The sequence below is a fragment of the Tiliqua scincoides genome, chromosome 12, assembly GCF_035046505.1.
Source record: "Tiliqua scincoides isolate rTilSci1 chromosome 12, rTilSci1.hap2, whole genome shotgun sequence".
NCBI classification, from domain to species: domain Eukaryota; kingdom Metazoa; phylum Chordata; class Lepidosauria; order Squamata; family Scincidae; genus Tiliqua; species Tiliqua scincoides.
This window is the reverse complement of record NC_089832.1, coordinates 12,883,073-12,904,036: the sequence shown is the minus strand read 5'-3', so window position 1 is coordinate 12,904,036 and position 20,964 is coordinate 12,883,073. Positions and strand designations below refer to the sequence as shown.

At 48.8% G+C, this 20,964-nt stretch overlaps 2 protein-coding genes and 2 pseudogenes across 2 annotated transcripts; 2 read left to right on the top strand and 2 right to left on the bottom strand.

Annotated features, from left to right (window-relative positions):
• Positions 1-1,307: 1,307 nt before the first annotated feature.
• On the bottom strand, positions 1,308-9,281 carry CETN2 (centrin 2). Its single transcript, XM_066639988.1, has 5 exons — positions 9,163-9,281; positions 5,412-5,570; positions 4,699-4,827; positions 3,524-3,661; positions 1,308-2,127 (listed from the first exon to the last, which is right to left on the bottom strand). The coding sequence occupies exons 1-5, from the start codon at positions 9,163-9,165 to the stop codon at positions 2,038-2,040; spliced, it is 519 nt and encodes a 172-aa protein (XP_066496085.1). The 5' UTR covers positions 9,166-9,281; the 3' UTR covers positions 1,308-2,037.
• A 1,048-nt stretch (positions 9,282-10,329) lies between these two features.
• Positions 10,330-16,717, top strand: NSDHL (NAD(P) dependent steroid dehydrogenase-like). The gene is made up of 7 exons (XM_066640117.1): positions 10,330-10,405; positions 11,196-11,357; positions 12,024-12,170; positions 13,096-13,224; positions 13,555-13,697; positions 14,563-14,665; positions 15,759-16,717. Exons 1-7 carry the CDS (start codon positions 10,385-10,387, stop codon positions 16,089-16,091), a joined length of 1,038 nt encoding a protein of 345 aa, XP_066496214.1. The 5' UTR covers positions 10,330-10,384; the 3' UTR covers positions 16,092-16,717.
• A 401-nt stretch (positions 16,718-17,118) lies between these two features.
• On the bottom strand, positions 17,119-17,241 carry LOC136663475 (5S ribosomal RNA; annotated as a pseudogene).
• A 2,408-nt stretch (positions 17,242-19,649) lies between these two features.
• Positions 19,650-19,769, top strand: LOC136663548 (5S ribosomal RNA; annotated as a pseudogene).
• The last annotated feature ends 1,195 nt before the right edge of the window (positions 19,770-20,964 follow it).

Genomic DNA, 20,964 nt, shown 5'->3' with positions numbered 1-20,964 from the left:
GCATTCTCAGAGATCACAACTCACTGAACAGAGACATCTTTTGAGTGTTCCTGAACATGCAGCCCAATCTCGGAAATCCACTTTGCAAAACTGTGGCAACATCAGCAGCAAGGACACTGGCTTAGGCTGTCACAGTTAACAGCAGTTATTCCTGGCCCTTGCCGGGATAAGCTGCATTAGATTTCCTTATTTTAGGAAAACCCCCAAGCAAAATGGTGCAGGCTTTCCTCGGCATCTTATCCATTCGTAGGACCCTTCCTGTCCCCGCTCTAACAAACTACCCTTGTGTGGAAGTGACACACTGTTAAAATTTCATATTTAAAACTGCCACCCTGTTTTAGAAAACGCCTGATATGTACATGCAATAATTCTGCCCCCAGGATTCCTGTCACAGCTACCATCTGACTACAGGGAGTGCTTGTATCTACACCCTCCTCCAATCCCTCCTGTAGAAATTCTAGAATTCGGGCAATGACAAGCTCTCTCAGAGACTCTTTTAGCAGTACATCACTTTAAGATGGCTTTCCAAGTTGGACCATATGCCTTCTTGGTGAACTGGCATGGGAACACCATCAACATGTCTAGCACTCTGCCTGCGTAGCCAAACCCTGTTAGATCTTGCCTATCACCTCCATACTGTCAGCTGGAACTGCTGAGGTTGAAGGTGTGTCAATGGACCTTGAGTCAGCATATCAGTGTGGTATGGAAACACTGTTCAGTTTTGTTGCTTTGGTGCAACGGATCAGGGCACTTTCACCTGTTTCCGGTAATAATGCCAGGAGATACCAAGCTTTGCCTCACTTGTGGTAAAGCTTTCTTGCTTTCCAAAAGCATTAGCACACATTGACCATCATGTAATCCTACTGCAATACTGGAATAGCAATCAAACCCTTGGACAGCAACTCATTTTTTTGGAGGGTCACAAACTCCCTCCCTATAAAGTGGAGTACCCTTCCTGTAGGGTATTTTTTTTTTAAACTACAGTCATCATATTCTTCACAGCTCTTTAGAATCTATACTGGCAATGGAGAGACCTGGTAGCATCTATCACGACTAAATTTTGCTGAGGGGCCATCATTTGCAACCCCTACCATAATCAGCACTCAATCCTCACCCTCTCTCCCACAGAGTGGTGGTTTACCCACCATTGTACTGACAGAATCACGATACAATGTATACTACAGGAGGAAGCTGTGGTGCACGTCAGTGTAAACAGCATCAGTGATAGCTCAATGCACAAGAGATTCCTCCCCCCCCCTGAAAAACCTGCTCACATAATGAAAGATATGGACCACATGGCTGCAATGAACAGTTTGACGTCATCTTGTCATTTCATAATTAACAACACAAACCATGAGCATTTAACAAAAGCAAACCAAAAAAAGGCTCTTACAGACAGCTTCTAGATGGTACAGGCATTAAAAAACACACCAATTTACATTCAATGCTTTGCGAAGAAAAGGCGTGAAGGCAAAGAAGTCTTGTTGGTTTGAAAATAAAGGCTTAAATTACTGCGTTTTTCACCTCAATGTCCAGAATCCAGAACTTGGAAGGCAGACAGAACCATCAAGGTGGGCCCGGAACCAGAGCTGAGCAGGAGTCGTCCACTCTTTGGCATCCTTGGACTTTGACAAGGACTAAGTGCCAGAAGACTAAAACTTCAAATTTGTTTGACAACAGTTTTTAGAAAGAAGTGTCTTTGCTTCTCAGATTAAAATTATCCCTGGCAAAAATATCTTTTTGCTTAAGCCCTGGTGCACTCATCAAGCGAGCATGCCATCCTCCTGGAAAGGGCAGCTTAACCACAAAGGCCACCTCATGTTGCAAATATAAAATATGTGTTGGAAAGCAATACTTGGAAATGTGGCCAAGGGAGAGGAGGTAACAGATACCATGGGGTGAAAAAGAAAAAAAACCCACAATGAGGGACCTTGGAGCTGGTGAGATCTGGGCAGCTGCTCATCCCTTCAAAACAGGCAGGCTGAGCTCAGTCGACAATGGGACTTCACGAAACGCACAGAAGGCACCCCGAGCATCTCAGTAGAGGCTGGTTTTCTTCATGATTCGCAAGAACTCCTGCTCGTTGACCTCCCCGTCCCCATCCCGATCGGCTTCGTCGATCATTTCCTGGAGCAGGATGAGGAATCAGAAGGTGAGCTAAATTGCATCTCTGGGAAGATAGGACACGGTCTTATACTGAATGAGAACATTGGTCCAGTTTGGTATCATTTTCAGTGTATGGCAGAAACTCTCCAGAATTTCAGACAAGGGGCTGAATTTACCAGGGCCTGAATCGGGGACCTTCTGCATGCACAGAACGTGGGGGATCCCTGAGCCACAGTCCTTCCCCAATGGGCATGGTCTTTCTCCCTGCTGCACAAGTTGCCCAAGAATCAAACCCAAGAATTCCAGCCCCAAGGGCAAACCTCGCACCTCTAGTAGAGAAGGGCATGGTTTTCTTCAGAGAAGTTTCCAAAAGGACTGTCACCTTATACCTTTCAAACCCAATGTGCATCGGTTTTTGTAAAGATTAACTTTCACCTGCCAGCCAGCCTGAGAATCTAGTTACCTAGTTTGGGAAGATTCTTTTCAGACCACACCACAATCTGCCTGTTTTTGTAGCAGCCTGAGCAATTTGCTGTTAACAAACACACTTTGTTAACTAGATAAACACCTGGCTCCAGATCATTTACATACAAGTTCAACTGCATACCATCTGAATAGATTGTTGTAGAATCTTATGGCTTCCTTCTCTCCACTGAAAAGCTATCTGTTGTGTTCCTACTTTGTATTCAGTCTTTTACCAGTCTATAAAGTGCTTCTTTGGGTAGAAACTCTGCTGGCTTCTTCAATGAGGCGCAGTCATGCCTGAGTGTGCCAGGCAGTTTCTGAGGGATACTTTAACAATCTTTTTGACAGACAAAGAAATGGGATCCCCAAAAGTTCCAAGGTGTGGAAGAACAGCCCAACCTCTTTCAAAAATTACATCTGTAAGGGTTCTGTTGGCTCAAACCACAAGCTGCTCCAGCCCAGCTTCCCAGAGAAGCCTACCAGATGGCTCCATGGAGTCTACAAGCAAAGCATAAACACAAGAGCCCTTCCTTGCTGCAGGCTTCCAGTACCTGGAGAACCTGGAGACGCTGTAAAGGTATCAGGGCATACATAAGAACACACCTTAACCTGATATCAAGTTAGATCAATAGGTCTATCCTATACTGTCTACACATAGCTCTCCAGAGTTTTGGGCAAGGATCTCAGGTTAGGCCTACCTGGAGACACCAGGGATAAAAACATGGCCCCTTTTGTAAATAAAGCAGCTATTCTGACCCATAGCAACACCTCCTTGAATTTGTGGCATAAGAACAGACTCACAGCACTTGTTGTGCTTGAGTGTGATCGGCAACAGGATCTGGATGCAGCAGATTCAGGGCCTCTTGAACAAATGCAAGCTTGATGAATCCCCACACTGAACTGCTGAACCTGTGGCAAAAACACTACATACAAACTCCCACTCATTCCAAACCTGCAGCTCCTCATCAGTGAGATTTTCTCCCAGCTCTTTGGCCACACGCTTCAGGTTTTTAAAAGAGATTTTGCCAGTTTCATCGTCGTCAAAGAGTTTGAAGGCTTTCAGAATCTCTTCTTTAGAATCTTTTTCAGCCTTAATAAAGAAGGGGGGGGGGAAGGAAAATCATATTTTACATTTTATTTATAACCATTTCATTTCATCTCTTGCATTTCATTTATAATCAAGAATGAGAGCTGTCAACACCCGAAAATATAAAATATCTGTTCTTTCCTATACAAGAAACAAAAATCAAACAAAAATATGAGGATTAAATAGATGCCTGCAGCTAAAGATTGGGCTGGTTATTTAAAATCATTATTACACAGCCCCCTAATAATTTGAAGGCGATAATACTGATGGGCTTTGTAAACTTGTCAGAGTTTATAAACTTGTAACTTTATAATCTTGTAAGAGTTACAATACAATATACTGTATTACTATATAATACAGTACAGTGGTCCCCAAAGTGGTGGGTTGTGACCCACATTGTGACCCACCATTGGGAACCAAAACTTCCCCCTTAAGGGGAGTAGCCCAGTATTGGGTGCCCCAGCAACCACAACACAGCAATCACAAACCAGAAGTGTGCTTTGATCACCAAACAGAGCGATTTCAAACATTGGGGAGTCCTCCGAGGGGGGCTGTGGGCCTCCTGGGCCCCCCCTGAGGCCAGCAAGACCCCCCAGGTAAGGGAGAAAGCACTTAAGTTCCCACCATGCTACAATTGGCACTGTCGGGAAACCCCCCCTGCCCCAGGCCCTGCCCCCGCAACTACTCACCTGCTGATATACTATATTCTAATGACACTACAATGTAATTGCAGTACAATCTGTACTCTCCACAACCAATCTGAGCAGAATGACAAGACCGCCTACCTATCCTGAGGATAAAGGAAGTGTTATTAACATTGAAAGTTGCCCTGACCCATTTGCAAGCATATGTATGAACATGAATCTGGCCCTGTCACAGGTACCATAGCCAAAGCCTGACCTCCAGACTTATGACAGGGCAGAACTATTTCAGTTGCAACTTGGGCAAATTCAGGTGCAAACACTACAACATTCTCAGTCTTTCCCCAGACAGAGCAGCAAAAGGGCAGGTTCTTTGGCTACTCCCAAGATCAAACCTACCATTTTCTGGGTCATCACTCCTAAGAAGTCATTGTAGCTAATCTTTCCAGTCCCTTCCTTATCAATGTCCAAAATCATTTTCTTGATCTCATCTTTCTTGGGTTCAAAACCAAGTGCTCTCATGGCGACCTGTAAAAAACAAAGAAAGGCTAGCATTTCAACAGGAAAAGGGGATATCTAAATGTTGGGGCCCAAAATATTCAGTAACAGAAGCCAAATTTTGGCATCTAAGAGGAAGGACCTGTTCACATCCTGACAAGCTATTTGTATTAGGACAAAGAAGAGAGGAAACTAAGGCCTTACTGGTGTCTCTCTTGGAAGTAAGAGGGGCCCTTGTTGTACTTTGGTGGTCAACACTAAGACTGTCAACTGCTAGAGGCAGTCATGGTGATGAAAGAAAGTGTGGGCTGCTTCTGACAGTTCTGTTGAACTAATTCTATGCTGCAGACAACGTCCAAGGTCCTGGAAAGACAGCTGGCCAACCCATGCAATTCTTCATTGGCCTGGTAAGCAAGCAATCCTAAGGAGACATAGATGATTACCCCCAAGACAAGAACAAAATCACACATCCTGTTTAGTAACCAACCGGTCCATCCTATGTCTGATTATTCAGGCGTATTATTCAGACATATGTCCTATTGTGTTCTATGGGACTTAGCCCCAAGCTTGAATGCATGGGACTGCAGCTGTAGAAAGAGATGAGCCCAGCTTGCCTTCAGTTCTTTAACATCTATGTTCCCAGTCCCATCCGTATCAAACAAATCAAATGCTTCCCGAATCTCCTGCTTCTGTTCTTCTGTGAGTTCAGTTTTGGGGGCAGTCTTTTTCCTCTGAGGTGGAGCCACCAAGGCGGTCTTCTTATAGCAGGAAGCCTTAAAACATGGGTCAAAGGCAGAAACAAGAACATCAGGTGACTCAGAACCCCAGTACTAATTTATATTAATGTAGGATGCTGGCAGTCAAACGAGGATGAAACACCCTTTTCTTCCTGACCCCAAAGTAGGCTCTGGCCTACTTCTGCAGCTGCTTCTTCATAACTTTGGCACTTAGGACATGACTGCATTTAAAAAAGAAGCCGAAATTCTCACGGTATACAGTGAAAAGATCAAACACGTCACCCTTGATCTACTACTAAGGTCTATGCCAGTGGTTCTCAAACTCTCTGGGAGAGTTTGAGAGCCAGTAAATCTTTGCAGGGGCGGGGGGAGGAGGCAGCAGGGGCAGGGGGGGAGAAGGCAGTGGCGCGATCCACTTTCCCTGCTGCGGGGAGCTCTGCCAGAAGTCATGCCCGGCTCCCCGCACCCCGGGGAGGCTGCAGGAGGCTTGGGTAAGTGCACCCCAGTCCCTGCAGCCCCCTGAGCGGCGCGATCCTGGGTACTCCTGGGGATCGCGCCACTGCCTTAAGGGGGCAGAGACCAGGGCCCTCATGCTGGGGTGTCGCGACACCCCAGTTTGAATAGCACTGGTCTATGCTGATGCGACAGAAGCATTATGAACTGCAGCAGCTACAGACATCCAAGGAACTATGTTTTCCCCAAAAATCTGAACAGGAACATTTTCCAGATAATGGAAAAATTGTCCAAAATTGATGGGAATCCAATTTACCGTGTTTGCATTTTGTATGCTCTTGATTTTCCCTTACCCCTAATACAAATACAAGTAAATAAGTCTGTAAGTAAATAAGTTACAAATAAATTACTCTTTAAAGAAGATTTATTGTGTGGGTATGATTACATACGCTTCCTGAAAACTATCACCTGAAAAAGGCTATCGCAACTTTGAAACTACCCAGTTTTTATTCATGTATTTATGTAAATTATTGTATCCCACAAAGGAAGCATTCCAGAGGCCCCCAAACTATATCTATGTACTTGTAGATTTATATACCCGTAGGAGTGGAGGGGCAGAAAGGGAGATTGTGGAAGCAGGGATGGGGCTAATGGACAATTGCAGAGAGAGAGGAAGCAGGGATGGGGCTAATGGATGAGTCCTGGAACGAGCTGGAATCCCTAGCATGTATGCACTGCTGAAACAGAGACGCCTGCGTTGGCTCGGTCATGTTGTGAGAATGGATAATGGCCGGATCCCAAAGGATCTCCTCTATGGAGAACTCGTGCAAGGAAAGCACCCTACAGGTAGACCACAGCTGCGATACAAGGACATCTGCAAGAGGGGTCTGAAGGCCTTAGGAGTGGACCTCAACAGGTGGGAAACCCTGGCCTCTGAGCTTGGAGGCAGGCTGTGCAGCATGGCCTTTCCCAGTTTGAAGAGACACTTGGCCAACAGTCTGAGGCAAAAAGGCAAAGAAGGAAGGCCCACAGCCAGGGAGACAGACCAGGGACCGACTGCACTTGCTCCCAGTGTGGAAGGGATTGTCACTCCCGAATCGGCCTTTTCAGCCACACTAGACGCTGTTCCAGAACCACCATCCAGAGCGCGATACCAGAGTCTTCCAAGACTGAAGGTTGCTAACAATATGCCCCCTTTTGATTAAATGAGCCCTGGGGGTGGTGGTAGTTACAATAACACAATTCAGGCGCTCTTTAGTCCTTTGACTGATGACTTGCTTATCTAGTGCCCAGGCAATTGCTGTTAGAGCAGAGCAAGGGGGAGATAAGCTCCCTACAGCTGCTCCATCCTCAGTGAGGGTCAGGCTGTTCTCTTCCTCACCACACTCACTGCATGCCGTAGGGGAGTCGTTCTCAAACTGTGGGCTGGGACCCACTGGTGGGTCGAGATTGATTTTTGGTGGGTTTCGTAAGAATGACGGAAAGATCAGATAACTAATTGCCTCAAGCCCTGAAGGTATTAAAAAAATCAGATAGCTGCTAACTGCCCTGCAAGGATCTGAGCTCCTTCAGCTTGCCAGTAAGTGTAAATATAGAAAGATAAACATCCAAGGGTCTTTTTGCTTGTTTTTATTACTTATAAATAAAAAAACAAAACATTTCTTTCTAGATCTTTTTTTTTTTTTTAAGAAAAAAAGGTCTGGTAAACATAGACGGGTCCCAATAAAATCTTTTAAAAAGTGGGCCTCGGTGCTAGAAAGTTTGGGAACCACTGCCTCAGGGCGAGGTTTTTAAACATTCTCTACTGCAATTTTGATATTGCTGTTATTATTGCACAAGTGCTGCCTGGAGAGCCTTTTGTCAGGGCAAGAAACGCAATATAAATAAGAAGCTGGCACTTACAGGGTCAAGAACCCTTAGGCCACAATCCTCTCCACACTTAGCTGGGAGTAAGCCCCACTGACTATAATTGGGCTTCCTTCTGAGTAGACACACATAGGCTTGGGCTCTTAGGGCCCAAACCCTATCCAATTTTCCAGTGCCGGTACAGCTGTGCCAGTGCGGTGTGCGCTGCATTTGGTGGTGGAGGGGCAATCAATGGGGCCTCCTCAAGGTAAGAGAACATTTGTTCCCTTACCTTGGGGCTGCATTGTGGCTGCACTAGTGGTTAAAGGTTGGATAAGATTGGGCCCTCATGTTCATCATCAGCAAGTACTAGCAGCAGCTTTTTGGGCTCTCAGGGTGTGTGCAGGAGGAAGATCTTTTCCCAACCCTACCTGCGCCAAGGACTGAAACTGGGACCTCCTGCATACAAAGCAACTGATGCCTCAGATTAAGTTATGAAGCTGCCTTCCACTGAGTCTGACCATTGGTCCACCCAGTTTGATGCTGACTAACAGCCTCCCTCCAGGGTCCTAGGCTCTGTGGTCTTTTCCAGCCCTACCTGGAGACTGTGCCAGGGGCATGCAATGCTGAGGCTCCTCCCCTAGGGCTATAACCATGCCCCTGAGCTATGGTCACACCCCTGTAAGCCACACCCCCTGAGCTAGCCACTCCCTGAGCTATGACCACACCACCAGGGTTAGCTACACCCTTGAACTATGGTCACGCCCCCCTGAGCTAGCCACACCCATTATGGCCATGCCTGAGTTTAGCCACACCCATGAGCTATGGCCATACACCCCTGAGCTATGACCACACACCCTGGGATAGCCACACCCCTGAACTATAGACACGCCCCCTGAGCTAGCCACACTCCTGAACTATAACCACACCCACTGAGCTAGCCACTGGCCATGCCTAAGTTAGCAACATCCCTGACCTCTTGCCATGCCACCTGAGGTAGCCACACCCCTGAGCTATAGCCACGCCCGCTGAGTTAGGCCACGCCCCCTGAGCAAATGGCCACGCCCCCTGAGCAAATGGCCACGCCCGATTGCGTACGGCAGATTCGAACGTGCCTCTGCAAGGGGGTGGGGGGTCATTTTGACAGCTTTCCCTTCAGAAGAGGCAGGCAAGCCCCACCCCGCTGCCCACGTGACCTCCTCCAGAGGGTCCATTTTGCCTAAATTAGCATATTCTGGGGCGTTCCCTCCAAGGGGAGGGCTTCGTGCTCCGCCCCGCCCCACAGAGCCGGTGTCTCCTCCGCCTCCTCCCCGGCCGCCACCTCACTGACCATCCCGGGCTGGGACCGTCCGAAGCCGCTCCGGTCCCGCCGCAACAGCCCACAGGCAGAGCCGAGCCCAACCGTCGCCAACGGCCGCCGGGGCAAGATCGCGCCTCCCCATTGGCTCGGCGCTCCGCTCCGGGGGAGGGGCCAGAGCAAGCTTCGCCACGATTGGCCGATCGGCTCAGGCGCGCGCGCGCGAGGGCCGCACCGCGCGGCGATTGGTTGAGCGAGAGGATGCGCATGCCGCGGAGCCGCCCCCTCGGCGGGCACGGATTGGCCGAGCAGGGAGCCAATGGGAGGGCGGCGCGGCGCTCGGCAGATCCTCGGCCTAGGGGCGGGGCGCGCGGAGGGAGGAGCCGGCTGGTCTGCGGAGCGGGAATTGGAGGACGTGAGCGGGTGGGCGTGGCCTGCCTGCCTGCAGGTGTGCGCTGCTGCAGTCAGTGCTGGGAGGGGAGGCGCTGGTGGCTCCAGTGGAGGTGCGTTCCGCAGGTGAGTGGAAGCTGCTTGGGCGGTCCCCAGCAGGGAGTGTGCCCATTTTCGTAGGGGGGGCTGCGACTCATTGGGGGGAGCAGCTGCATTCATTCCCCTCTTTCCAGCCCTGACAGCATCCCCAGCTGGGGCTGTCTGGAAAGCCCTGTCTGGAGTCTGTGGAACTCTCTGCCACAAGACCTTCACGTTGCATGGAGCCGATTTGTTCTGTGGGACTCCCCACCACAAGACTGCTGCGCAGCATGGAGCTGCTGTCATCTGTGGAACTCCCTGCCACAAGATCTTCACACAGCATGGAGCCTCCGATACGGAAGCTCTGCATCCGGTGGAGCTTTCTATGCCGGGCCCATTTCCTTCCCATCCTGTTCCCTCCCCTGGCACACCCTCCCATTGCCTCCCCCATCCCAGAATGCCTCCGCCCCGCACCCCACCTACCCCTCTGCTGCTTGGCAGTCTGTGCCTCCATGGAGCGGCGGAGCTCCAGCACTCCACTGGCGCTAACCCAGCACCTGCCAGCACTGTACTGGCCCCAGCAGAGCACTGGTGTTAGGGCCCGCAAACATGCCTTACGCCACATACGCAACAGTGCACACTGGCAGTGAACCAGCACACGAAGACTAGAATTGGGCCCATGCTGTAGAGGTCTTTTCTTACTTGCCTCTTGTACTTCTTGTACCCAGGGAAGAAGTCAGAGGCTCGACACATTCCATTGGTGCTCCCTTGGAAGTAGCCACTCATTATGGCCACGCGACTGAGACCGGTAAGCCGGTTCGTTTTCCCCAAACATCTCTCATGCTTGTTTTTCTGTCTTTAAAAAGAAACTACAAAAGCTTATGGGATGACCATGGGCCCACCCTCACCTCTGCACCTTACCTACCTCACAAGGTTGTTGTGACAAAGCAAGGCAGATAGTGTATACTTTTCTGTGCTTTTCAGAGGAAGGATCGGATAAAAATGAAGGCATTGTCCAAAGTGGCTCTATGACTTCAGTGCCCTTGTTGATGAGCCATAAAGCATCTGTTTGAACTGGCCATGCAATAGCTCAGTGCAGAACTTCATCTTATAACACCCTTTTAATGCTTGGGGGTTGGACTAGATGACCTCCAAAGATAATGTCGACTCTAACGTTCTATGAAGACTCCCCTACTTTATCAGTCTCCCTCAGGACAGATCAGATCAGCATGTTCAAATGCCTAGTTTAATAATAATAATAAAAAGCTTCTAGGGGATGTTTGTGGGTCTTTTCTTCTATGCTGAGCTTCTTCCTATTTTTACCTTTGTCTCACTCCCTAAAGCCAACTGCAGGTACAAACACATGTACTTGGTGTTGTACTTTGTCCCTATTGGGGATCTGGGACCATAGCTCAGTGATAGATCACCTACTTGGTTAGCAGAAGGTCCCAGGTTCTGTTCCCTCCAGGTAGGGCTGGAAGCAACCATTGCCTGAAGTCCTGCTGCCAATCAGTGTCATCTAGTACTGAGCTAGATGGACCTCAGTCTGACAACTTCACATACTCATGCACTTACCTTGTTTGCATTTGTCTTTCCAGGCAAATAAGAAATGTACCGTGATAGGTGGCTCAGGGTTCCTAGGTCAGCACATGGTGGAGCACCTGTTGGAGAAGGGCTACTCTGTCAATGTGTTTGACATCCGCAAGGGCTTTGAGAACAGCAAAGTCCAGTTCTTCCTGGGCGACCTTTGCAGCAAAGAGGTATGGGTCAAGCAAAGCTGAGCGCAAAGGTGTACCAATTGGATCTTGTGCTCAGACTGGACCTTATTGGTCATCTTGCTGGTGATTCCGATGACCAGCATTCTCTGTGAGAATTTAACTTGCTCTTTTTAACTTGCTCTTAAGGTGATTGGGCAAGGTGGATGGGGTACAGCCTGGTGTTCTTGGGTCTCTAGTTCAAGCAACCGCTGGTTTTGTGTGTTTGAACCTCATCCCAACCTGTTGCATGCAAACGACCTTTTGTGATCTAGCTCTGTAGATTTGAGAATAGATTACAACAAGGGTTGGCAACCTACGGCCTGCAGGCTAGATCTGGCCTGCCAGCTGAATTCACTTGACCCATGTGGAGCCTGGCTTGCAGAGTCTCTCGCCCAAGTCACCATAAACTGGATGTGGAATGGCAGAGCCACCCAGTTGGACTTGTGGAGTTCCTGTGCAGTGGCTCTGCCGCTCCTTATCCAAGGCATGGAAAACTGGGTGGGAGGCTTTGTCTCCCAAGCGAAGCTCTGCATGAGTCACTTCCAGGTACCCAACAACCCAGACGTTTTGCAGTGATGTGATATCACCACCAGAGGAGATCCAATTCTGTGACTGTCATGGTCCCCGTAAGGATCTTAGTTCCCACCATCTTCTTCTCTGTGTCCCCAGGATCTGCTTCCGGCTCTACAAGGGGTAACTGTGGTCTTTCACTGTGCATCGCCAGCCCCTTCCAGCAATAACAGAGAGCTTTTCTACAAGGTCAATTATTTGGGGACCAAAGTTGTCATTGAGGCCTGCCGAGAAGCTGGTGTCCAGGTAAGGGTGGAGAGGCAAATTGCCAAGATGCGACATAAGAACAGCCCCACCTGATCAGGCCATAGGCCCATCTAGTCCAGCTTCCTGTATCTCACAGTGGCCCCACCAAATGCCCCAGGCAGCACACCTGATAACAAGAGACCTGCATCCTGGTGCCCTCCCTTGCATCTGAGGCATCTGACACCAAAGGAAGGTGCTCGACCTTTGTGTGCAGCATGACTAGAAACATGTTCTCAGAGCATTGGGTTTCAGAGGCCTGTATTCCACATAAGAGATCTGTTTCCGATGTCTTGTTTTTTCTGTCTTCCTTTCTGGTTCATATGTTGTGTTGCCATTCTCATGGAAACCGTTTGAACTGGAGGGACCAGGGGGTGTGAGACTCCTTGTACCACCCATGGATGCCATCAAAGAACACAGCAAAGGCTCCTAAAAAAAGTACTACTTCACACAATGTGTAATTTGTGGCTTTAATTTCCACTAATTATTAATTTCCACTATTTAATTTCCACTATTATTAGCTAATATCCCAGCTGATATTAGCTGGGATATTAAATGGGATTGGGCAGACTTGTGAACAGTAGGCCTCTCAGTGGAGATTCCTGTGCTCTACTATCTATCCATAGTCTATCTCAGTCTGTGCCCTGCTTGTGGGCTTCTCTGTTGGCCATTGTGGTAAACAGGATGCAGAATTAGGTGAGCCTCTAGCATAGCAATTTTCAAACAGTGTGCTGTGGCCCATTGGTGTGCCACGAAAGGTCTGCAGGTGTGTAAAGAGAGTTTGGAGCACAGTGGTTGAGAATAGCTGAAAAACTCTTGCCATTTGATGATGTGACCCTCATGCCAAAAAGTTTGGACACTCCTGCTTTAGAGCCTAGTGAGTTCTATATTGAATAAACTTTTGCTTTCTTTTCTCATCCCATGGTAGAAGCTGGTGTTGACCAGCAGCGCCAGTGTCGTCTTTGAGGGCACGGACATCAAGGATGGAACAGAAGATCTCCCCTATGCAAAGAAGCCCATTGACTACTACACAGAGACCAAGATTCTGCAGGAGAAGGTCAGGATGTTCTCCTTGTGCTGTGGTGCTAATGTGTGCTTTGGTGTTGGACTAAGTTATCACTCCTCTTTTTAAATGACAATTGAATCAGAGCTGCAAAGTTGTTAAAATCCACAGGGAATGCCTTTGCAGCACTCTGAAAGTGCCCTATAAATGCTTAAAATTCTTAGGACCCAGTCTTATCCAACTCTCCAGTGCTGATGCAGCTGTGTCCACAGGGCAACCTGTGGTGGCCGGGGCAGTCATGGAGGCATGGTCTTTTCTGTTGATCTCTGGAATGTTTTCGGAAGCTATTCTATGGACTATTTCACATCTCTGTTTCTTTTGCAGGCGGTGCTGAGCGCCAATGATCCGGAGAGGAGTTTTTTCACTGTCGCTATTCGTCCTCATGGGATATTTGGTCCACGGGATCCACAGCTCGTTCCCATCCTCATCCAGGCTGCCAAGAACGGCAGGATGAAGTTCCTGATTGGGTAAGCCAGGTCAAGTCCCCTTACAAAACGCGCTGGTTCTCAAACTCAGTGCTGTGTAGGAGCCTCTGAACGAGGAATGAGACCCTCACATAGGGATTCTGTAATTTACAACCTGCCTCGCAGGGTTGTTGTGAGGGCGAAAGGAGGAGAGGAACTATATACACCACCCTGAGCTCTTTTGAGGAAAGGCAGTATAAAAATGTGAAAAATAGAAATTATTGTGATACATGTTTTTGTATCGGATGTAGCAATGATTTAGGGGGGGAAAAAGAATCTTAGGATATTGGTTGAGATTATTGAAAGAAGCAACAAGTTACTGCTATCCACTGAGTATATAGCAGTATAGCATCAAACAAGGCAGGGAATTTAAGACTGGGAACAGAGAGCTTCCAGGATCGCATTTAAATTTTGTGTCCTTTTTTTCAAAAGGGGAGCTGCTTTTAAGTGGAGGCCTTGATGCCAAGCTGGCTGAGTAGTCCAGAATTGCAGAGTTGTCTCTGTCAGTTTTTGAAAGTTCAATTAGGACCTGAGCAAAAGTTGGATAATTGCCTTTGGCCTGCTAGAGACCGTAGCTGTTGTACACCACTCCCCCATCTTGGTTTTGCTTTCCCTTTTTGACTTTCAAATACTGATGTTGGCATCTAGTCTCGCAAACTATTTGGGAGCCTTTGTCTTCCCAATTGCAACATGAACCAGAACTGGGGTTCAGTTCCCTGAGCTGCAGGTCCAAGGGCAAGGAGAGAAGGAGCCGAGAGTTATCACCTTATGTGAGATCAAACTAGTGCAGGGGCCTCTCCGTCTGCCTCCTGTGCCTACGAGCTTGCTTCTGGCATTCATCTGAAGCCCTCTTCTCTCTCCTGTGCAGTGACGGAAAGAACTTGGTAGATTTCACCTTTGTGGAGAATGTGGTCCACGGCCACATACTGGCTGCAGAGCAGCTTCAGAGAGACTCACCCCTATGTGGAAAGGTAAGGCCATCTTGCGGTCCTGCCTCTCTAGAGGCAATTCAAGGATGGAAGAGAATCTCTACTGTGTGTGCTGTCTTTGTTCCCCTCTCATTCAAAGTGTGGGGAGGATGACACAAGGATGAAGGCCACCCATCTTCTCCCCTATTATCCATAGTGCTGTGAGTTGGGATGTGTTATATATTGGGGACATCCACTAAAATTGAGTGTTGGGAGAGTTAGAACAGACAAAAGAAAATATTTCTTTACTCAGCGTGTGGTTGGTCTGTGGAACTCCTTGCCACAGGATGTGGTGATGGTGTCTGGCTTGGACGCCTTTAAAAGGGAATTGGACAAGTTTCTGGAGGAAAAATCCATTACGGGGTACAAGCCATGATGTGTAGCACAACCTCCTGATTTTAGAAATGAACATAAGAACAGCCCCACTGGATCAGGCCATAGGCCCATCTAGTCCAGCTTCCTGTATCTCACAGCGGCCCACCAAATGCCCCAGGGAGCACACCAGATCACAAGAGACCTGCAAGGCCTCCTGGGAATTGTAGTTAAGAACATAAGAACAGCCCCACTGGAGCAGGCCATAGGCCCATCTAGTCCAGCTTCCTGTATCTCACAGCGGCCCACCAAATGCCCCAGGGAGCACACCAGATAACAAGAGACCTCATCCTGGTGCCCTCCCTTGCATCTGGCATTCTGACATAACCCATTTCTAAATGGACTAGATGGGCCTATGGCCTGATCCAGTGGGGCTGTTCTTATGTTCTTAACTACAATTCCCAGGAAGCCTTGCAGGTCTTCTTGTTATCTGGTGTGCTCCTTGGGGCATTTGGTGGGCCGCTGTGAAATACAGGAAGCTGAACTAGATGGGCCTATGGCCTGATCCAGTGGGGCTGTTCTTATGTTCTTATTCATTTCTCTTTATTCTTATTTCCACTTCATTTTTCCCTGTCTCCCCTCCTGATTGCGAGTCTTGCATTCCTTTGTTCTGCAAATTGTGTTGAGAACTCTTGGTTTAAAAGTGGTATAGTAAACTCCTGTTTTATTAGCCCCTGTAGTTGACAATTTCTCTTTTTTGCCCTCCGGCCTTTGTGTCTTGCAGGCGTTTCACATCACAAATGATGAGCCAATTCCCTTCTGGGAATTTTTGTCCCGTATCCTGACTGGCCTGAACTATGAGGCTCCCAAATACCGCATCCCCTACTGGCTGGCTTACTACTTGGCCCTCCTCCTGTCGCTTGTCTTGTGGTTGCTGAGCCCCATTGTCACGGTCAATCCCACCTTTACGCCCATGCGGGTGGCGCTTGCCGGAACATTCCACTACTACAGCTGCGAGCAAGCCAAAAAGCACATGGGCTACAAGCCACTGGTGAGCTTGGACAAAGCTGTGGCGAAGACTGTCGAGAGCTACCCTCACCTGCGCCGTGTCTCGTAGCTCTTTGAGACCCCAGAGGGCATCTACAGAACCTCTGCTGTGTACTTTTGCCTTCCAGACTCTCATCCAGTGCTCTGATCTTTGCTGGAACATCTCAGAAGCTGAAGTTTGGAACTACGGAACTGCGCCTGTGTGAATGGCTGAATGCTACCCAGAGCACCTGAAGGTTCTTAGCACCTTCAGCTAGATCAGCCACCACTCTTGTGATCTTGCCTTAACTAGCCTTGCCTTTTCAAAGGGCAGTGCCTTGTGTGAGAGACAGGCTTCTTTGGCTGCAATCCTATCCACACTTACCTGGCTGTAAGCCCCATGAACAATAATGGGACTTCCTTCTGAATAGCCATGCATAGAATTTGGCTCTTTGGCTAGTTCATCTTAGATCCCAGTCCTATGCACGTCACGTTAGAAGCAGGTCTCATTATAGACGGTGGGGCTCACTCCCAAATAAGAGTGGACCAGCTTGGGACCAGATTGTCTAGTATTGTGATCCAACACTAGAGGGAATCTGCTTTTGTCAGTTACAGCTTCCTGTTAAACTTCTTGAGTTTCTTCTGAGTGATGGCAGCGATCATGAGGATGCGGGGAGGGGATGACTACCATATAATCAGGCTGGATCCTAATATGAGTTTGTGGAAAGATGCATTGGCGATCTTCAATAAAAATCAGCTTCCTTAAACTTCCTGTGTGAAAATGCCCTTAAAATTCCTGCTCAGCCTGTTGGGTGTGACTTCAGGTTTGGCCTTGGGGTGGTACTCTTGAGCCATATTTGCCTGGTGTGATGAACTCCTTGCTCTGTGCAAGCAGAGTGTCATTCCTGGAGAAGGTAAAAGGCACTTCCTGACACTGCAAGAATACTCGTCCTGTAGAACATTCCTGTATTGGCCAAGGGTGATCTTGAGGCTTCCAGCACCTGCTGTTTGGGCTGGAACCCTGTTAGGCTAAGTAGGGATTGCAGTCTCTTGAAAAGGGGAGACACTGTTGAGGACCGCTTGGTTGGCAACCTTCAGTCTCGAAAGACTATGGTATAAGCCTACAGCACCTGGTATTCCCAGGCGGTCTCCCATCCAAGTACTAACCAGGCCTGACCCTGCTTAGCTTCCGAGATCAGACGAGATTGGGAGATAATGTTCAGTACAGGGAGATGGTTGGCAGCCTTCAGTCTCGAAAGGCTATGGTATAAGCCTACAGCACCTGGTATTCCCAGGCGGTCTCCCATCCAAGTACTAACCAGGCCTGACCCTGCTTAGCTTCCGATATCAGACAAGATCAGGCATCTGCAGGGTAACAGTGAAACAGCTAGTTTCTAGAAGCTTTCCTTACTGCCATGGAAGGCGCACATCTGGAGAAACACGGGTTTTATTTTATAGGGCTAAAACTAGGCAGGACTAATCTCTTCATTGATGGTGGGTTTTCTTGCATATTTTACTGGGAATAGCACATGGGGGTGGTAACCTAGACTCTGTCTGTGATGGGGAGGGGACTTGAAACCCCTGGTCCCTAATCCAGGATGGTGGATTGATGTCATCAGTGGAGCCCAATACTTACAACAGGGCCCACCCAAGACCTCCTGATGCCTGAGGTGGCATGCCAAGGGCTGCCCCCCCTTACCCAATGATGTGCCAGCCTCTCTTCTTCCCACTCCCCAGAGTTCTAGCGCAGGACACTCCTCCTGTGTTTCCTCTTTCTCTCTGTCTCCATCTTCATTTCCCAATCCAGGGAGTGGTGAGCAGTGAAGGAAAGGAGGTGGACGGTTATGGGTGCTCACCACTAATCAGCAACCTGTGGTGACTGTTTCATTTGACCACATGCATGGACCAGCCCTGTGAGCAATGGTCTCTTAATAGGAATCTCCAACCCCCAAGATCCCAACCCTGAGCTTCAGATAACTCCAGGCAGAAACTCCTCACTCTGTTATCTCTTTCAAGAGAGCTGCTTCTCCTGTCCACCCACATCTCGTCCCCTCTGGTCCTCGCGTCTCCTTCCCTGAGGCCTGCTGGCTGCCTGCTTCAAAGTGCCTCTTGGCCTCTGCCTACGTTCCGCTTGCATATTTGTCTGGTCGAATTTCCCTGGCCACCCCGTCGCTGCTTGTATGATTTCAGAAGCTCCCGTCTGTCGCAACCCGAATGCAACAGGCAAGCATCAAAGGCTAGCAAGTCTTGGGGCGTCAGAAGAACAAGAAATGCAACCTTATATTTTGGAGGGATCAATAAGGATGGAAGGTGTTCATTTGGGCTGCTCACTCCCCAAGCACTGATATGAAGCGGTACCAACAGAGCAGTGTTGTCAGGCTGCTGGCTTTGGTGGTTTTTCTGCCATTGGAAAGCTCTGCTGGTTGTTTAGGTGTGTTGAAATCAGGCACTTAAAATTCTGGTGGCCCTACCTTCATTTACATGGGGCAGGGCTTATAGCTGGCTACAGCACCCATTCTTCACAGCATGAACTGGTGCCAAATCCTGTTGAGAAAACCAGCAGGTCCTTAATTCTTTTCTGCCCTTGTCTTTCACCTCTTGTTGATATTCTGTTCCCTACACCTGGCCTTCTGTTTTAATGGATGGGATTCTGCTGTTGGCAACCGCTGCTTCCCTTATGATGATCTAGACTTTCTGATCACCCACTTCTTGGTTCTTTGAGTGGTGCTGGCCCAGCGTGAAGGGGTGGGAAAGAGAAGCAGGGACAAGCAGGGGGAGACTGTGATTGTTTGGGTTGCACCCACTTAAACTTTCTTTCTTTCTTTCTCTTTCTCTTTCTCTTTCTCTTTCTTTCTCTTTCTTTCTTTCTTATACCGCCCTTCCTCCAAAGAGCTCAGAGCAGTGTACACAGCTGCTCCCCTTCCTTTGTCCTCACAACAGCCCTGTGAGGTAGGTGAGGCTGAGAGAAAGTGACTGGCCCAAGGTTCACCCAGGAAGCTTCGTGGCTGAGGGGGAATTCGAACCTGGATCTTCCAGGTCTCAATCCACCACCTAAACCAGAGCTCGGCTAAGGTATTGTGCCCAAAGCTTCAGGGGATTTTAAGAAGGGAACAAGAGACCTCACGTGGGTGTTCTGGGACAGTTTAATGATAGCTCCCTGTGCTGGTAGCGATAAGTGGGTTCTTCTAGCCATGATAGATTCTTCTGGCCATTGCATAAAAAATGTAGAAAGAATCTTGTACAGAAGGAGGTTTGGGTACCCACTCTTTTCCATACAGCCCAATCCTAACCAATTTTCCAGGTCAGAGCTAATGGGGCGAGCACTGCATTCTGCAGGGTCGGGGGGGGAGCAGTCCCAGAGACCTCCTCAAGGTAAGTGGATGTTAATTCCCTTACATTGGTGCTGCATTATGGCTGTATCAGTACTGGAAGATTGGTTAGGATTTAGAGTTGGCAACCTTCAGTCTCAAAAGACACTGGTATCGCGCTATGAATGGTGGTTCTGGAACAGCGTCTAGTGTGGCTGAAAAGGCCGATTCGGGAGTGACAATCCCTTCCATGCTGGGAGCAAGTGCAGTCTGTCCCTGGTCTTTCTCCCTGGCTATGGGCCTTCCTTCTTTGTCTCTTTGCCTCAGCCTGTTGGCCAAGTGTCTCTAGCAACTGTTACCCTGCACATGCCCAATCTCATCTGATCTTGGAGGCTAAGCAGGGTCAGGCCCGGTTAGTACTTGGATGGGAGACCGCCTGGGAATACCGGGTGCTGTAGGCTTATACCATAGTCTTTCGAGACTGAAGGTTGCCAACCATAGTCTTCAAACTGGAAGAGGCCATGCTGCACAGCTTGCCTCCAAGCGGGCCGCTCAGAGGCCAGGGTTTCCCACCTATTGAGGTCCACTCCTAAGGCCTTCAGATCCCTCTTGCAGATGTCCTTGTATTGCAGCTGTGGTCTACCTGTAGGGCCCTTTCCTTGCACGAGTCCTCCATACAGGAGATCCTTTGGGATCCAGCCATCATCCATTCTCACGACATGACCAAGCCAACGTAGGCATCTGTGTTTCAGCAGTGCATACATGCTAGGGATTCCAGCTCGTTCCAGGACTGTGTTGTTTGGAACTTTGTCCTGCCAGGTGATGCGTCGGAGGCAGTGCATGTGGAAAGCGTTCAGTTTCCTCTCCTGTTGTGAGCGAAGAGTCCACGACTCACTGAGGTACAGAAGTGTACTCAGGACGCAAGCTCTGTAGACCTGGTTCTTGGTATGTTCTGTCAGCTTCTTGTTGGACCAGACTCTCTTTGTGAGTCTGGAAAACGTGGTTCCAGTTTATACACACTTACCTGGGAGTAAGCCATTGAACACAACGGGACTTCTGTGAAGTCATTGTGCGCTGTTTTCACAAGGATCAAGCCCTCTTAAAAATTCAGGCTGAGGACAAAGGTTTCTCCTTTAAATAATGTGGCTCCCGTTTGCACCTGGAAAGGCTGCGCTCTGCTTGTGCAGCAAGCTTCAGTACTCGTCTGTTTCATGACAAGTCAGTACTTGAAAACCGGGATGATGTTTGGGAGAAATTTGGGAGAAGTGCTGGAGGCTCAGGGAAGGCATGAGGAAGGCAGCAAGTGGTGTCAGTGCTTGAGAAAAAAAAAAGTGTGGTAGGTGTTTGTCCCCAAGGAGGCACAAGAGGAAGAGGACATTGGGGTCAATCCCTGGAGGTTTTGCATTTGGGCGATACTGACACATAATAGAGAGGACCGGGGGACTCAAAATGTCAAGGAATGCCATTCAATCCTCTCCCGTGAGTCAGAGCTACAGCAGAGCCCTGTTGTGTGGCACACCCGGCTGCTTAAAGGGCAGAGGTGAGGCTTGACTTTTGTTGTGGAGGAATTTGTAGTATCTCCGTCCAGGTGTTGATTTGGCACCAGATAGCATCACTGGGGCATGTTCCACTTCTGGGAAACCCCAAGGTGTGGCG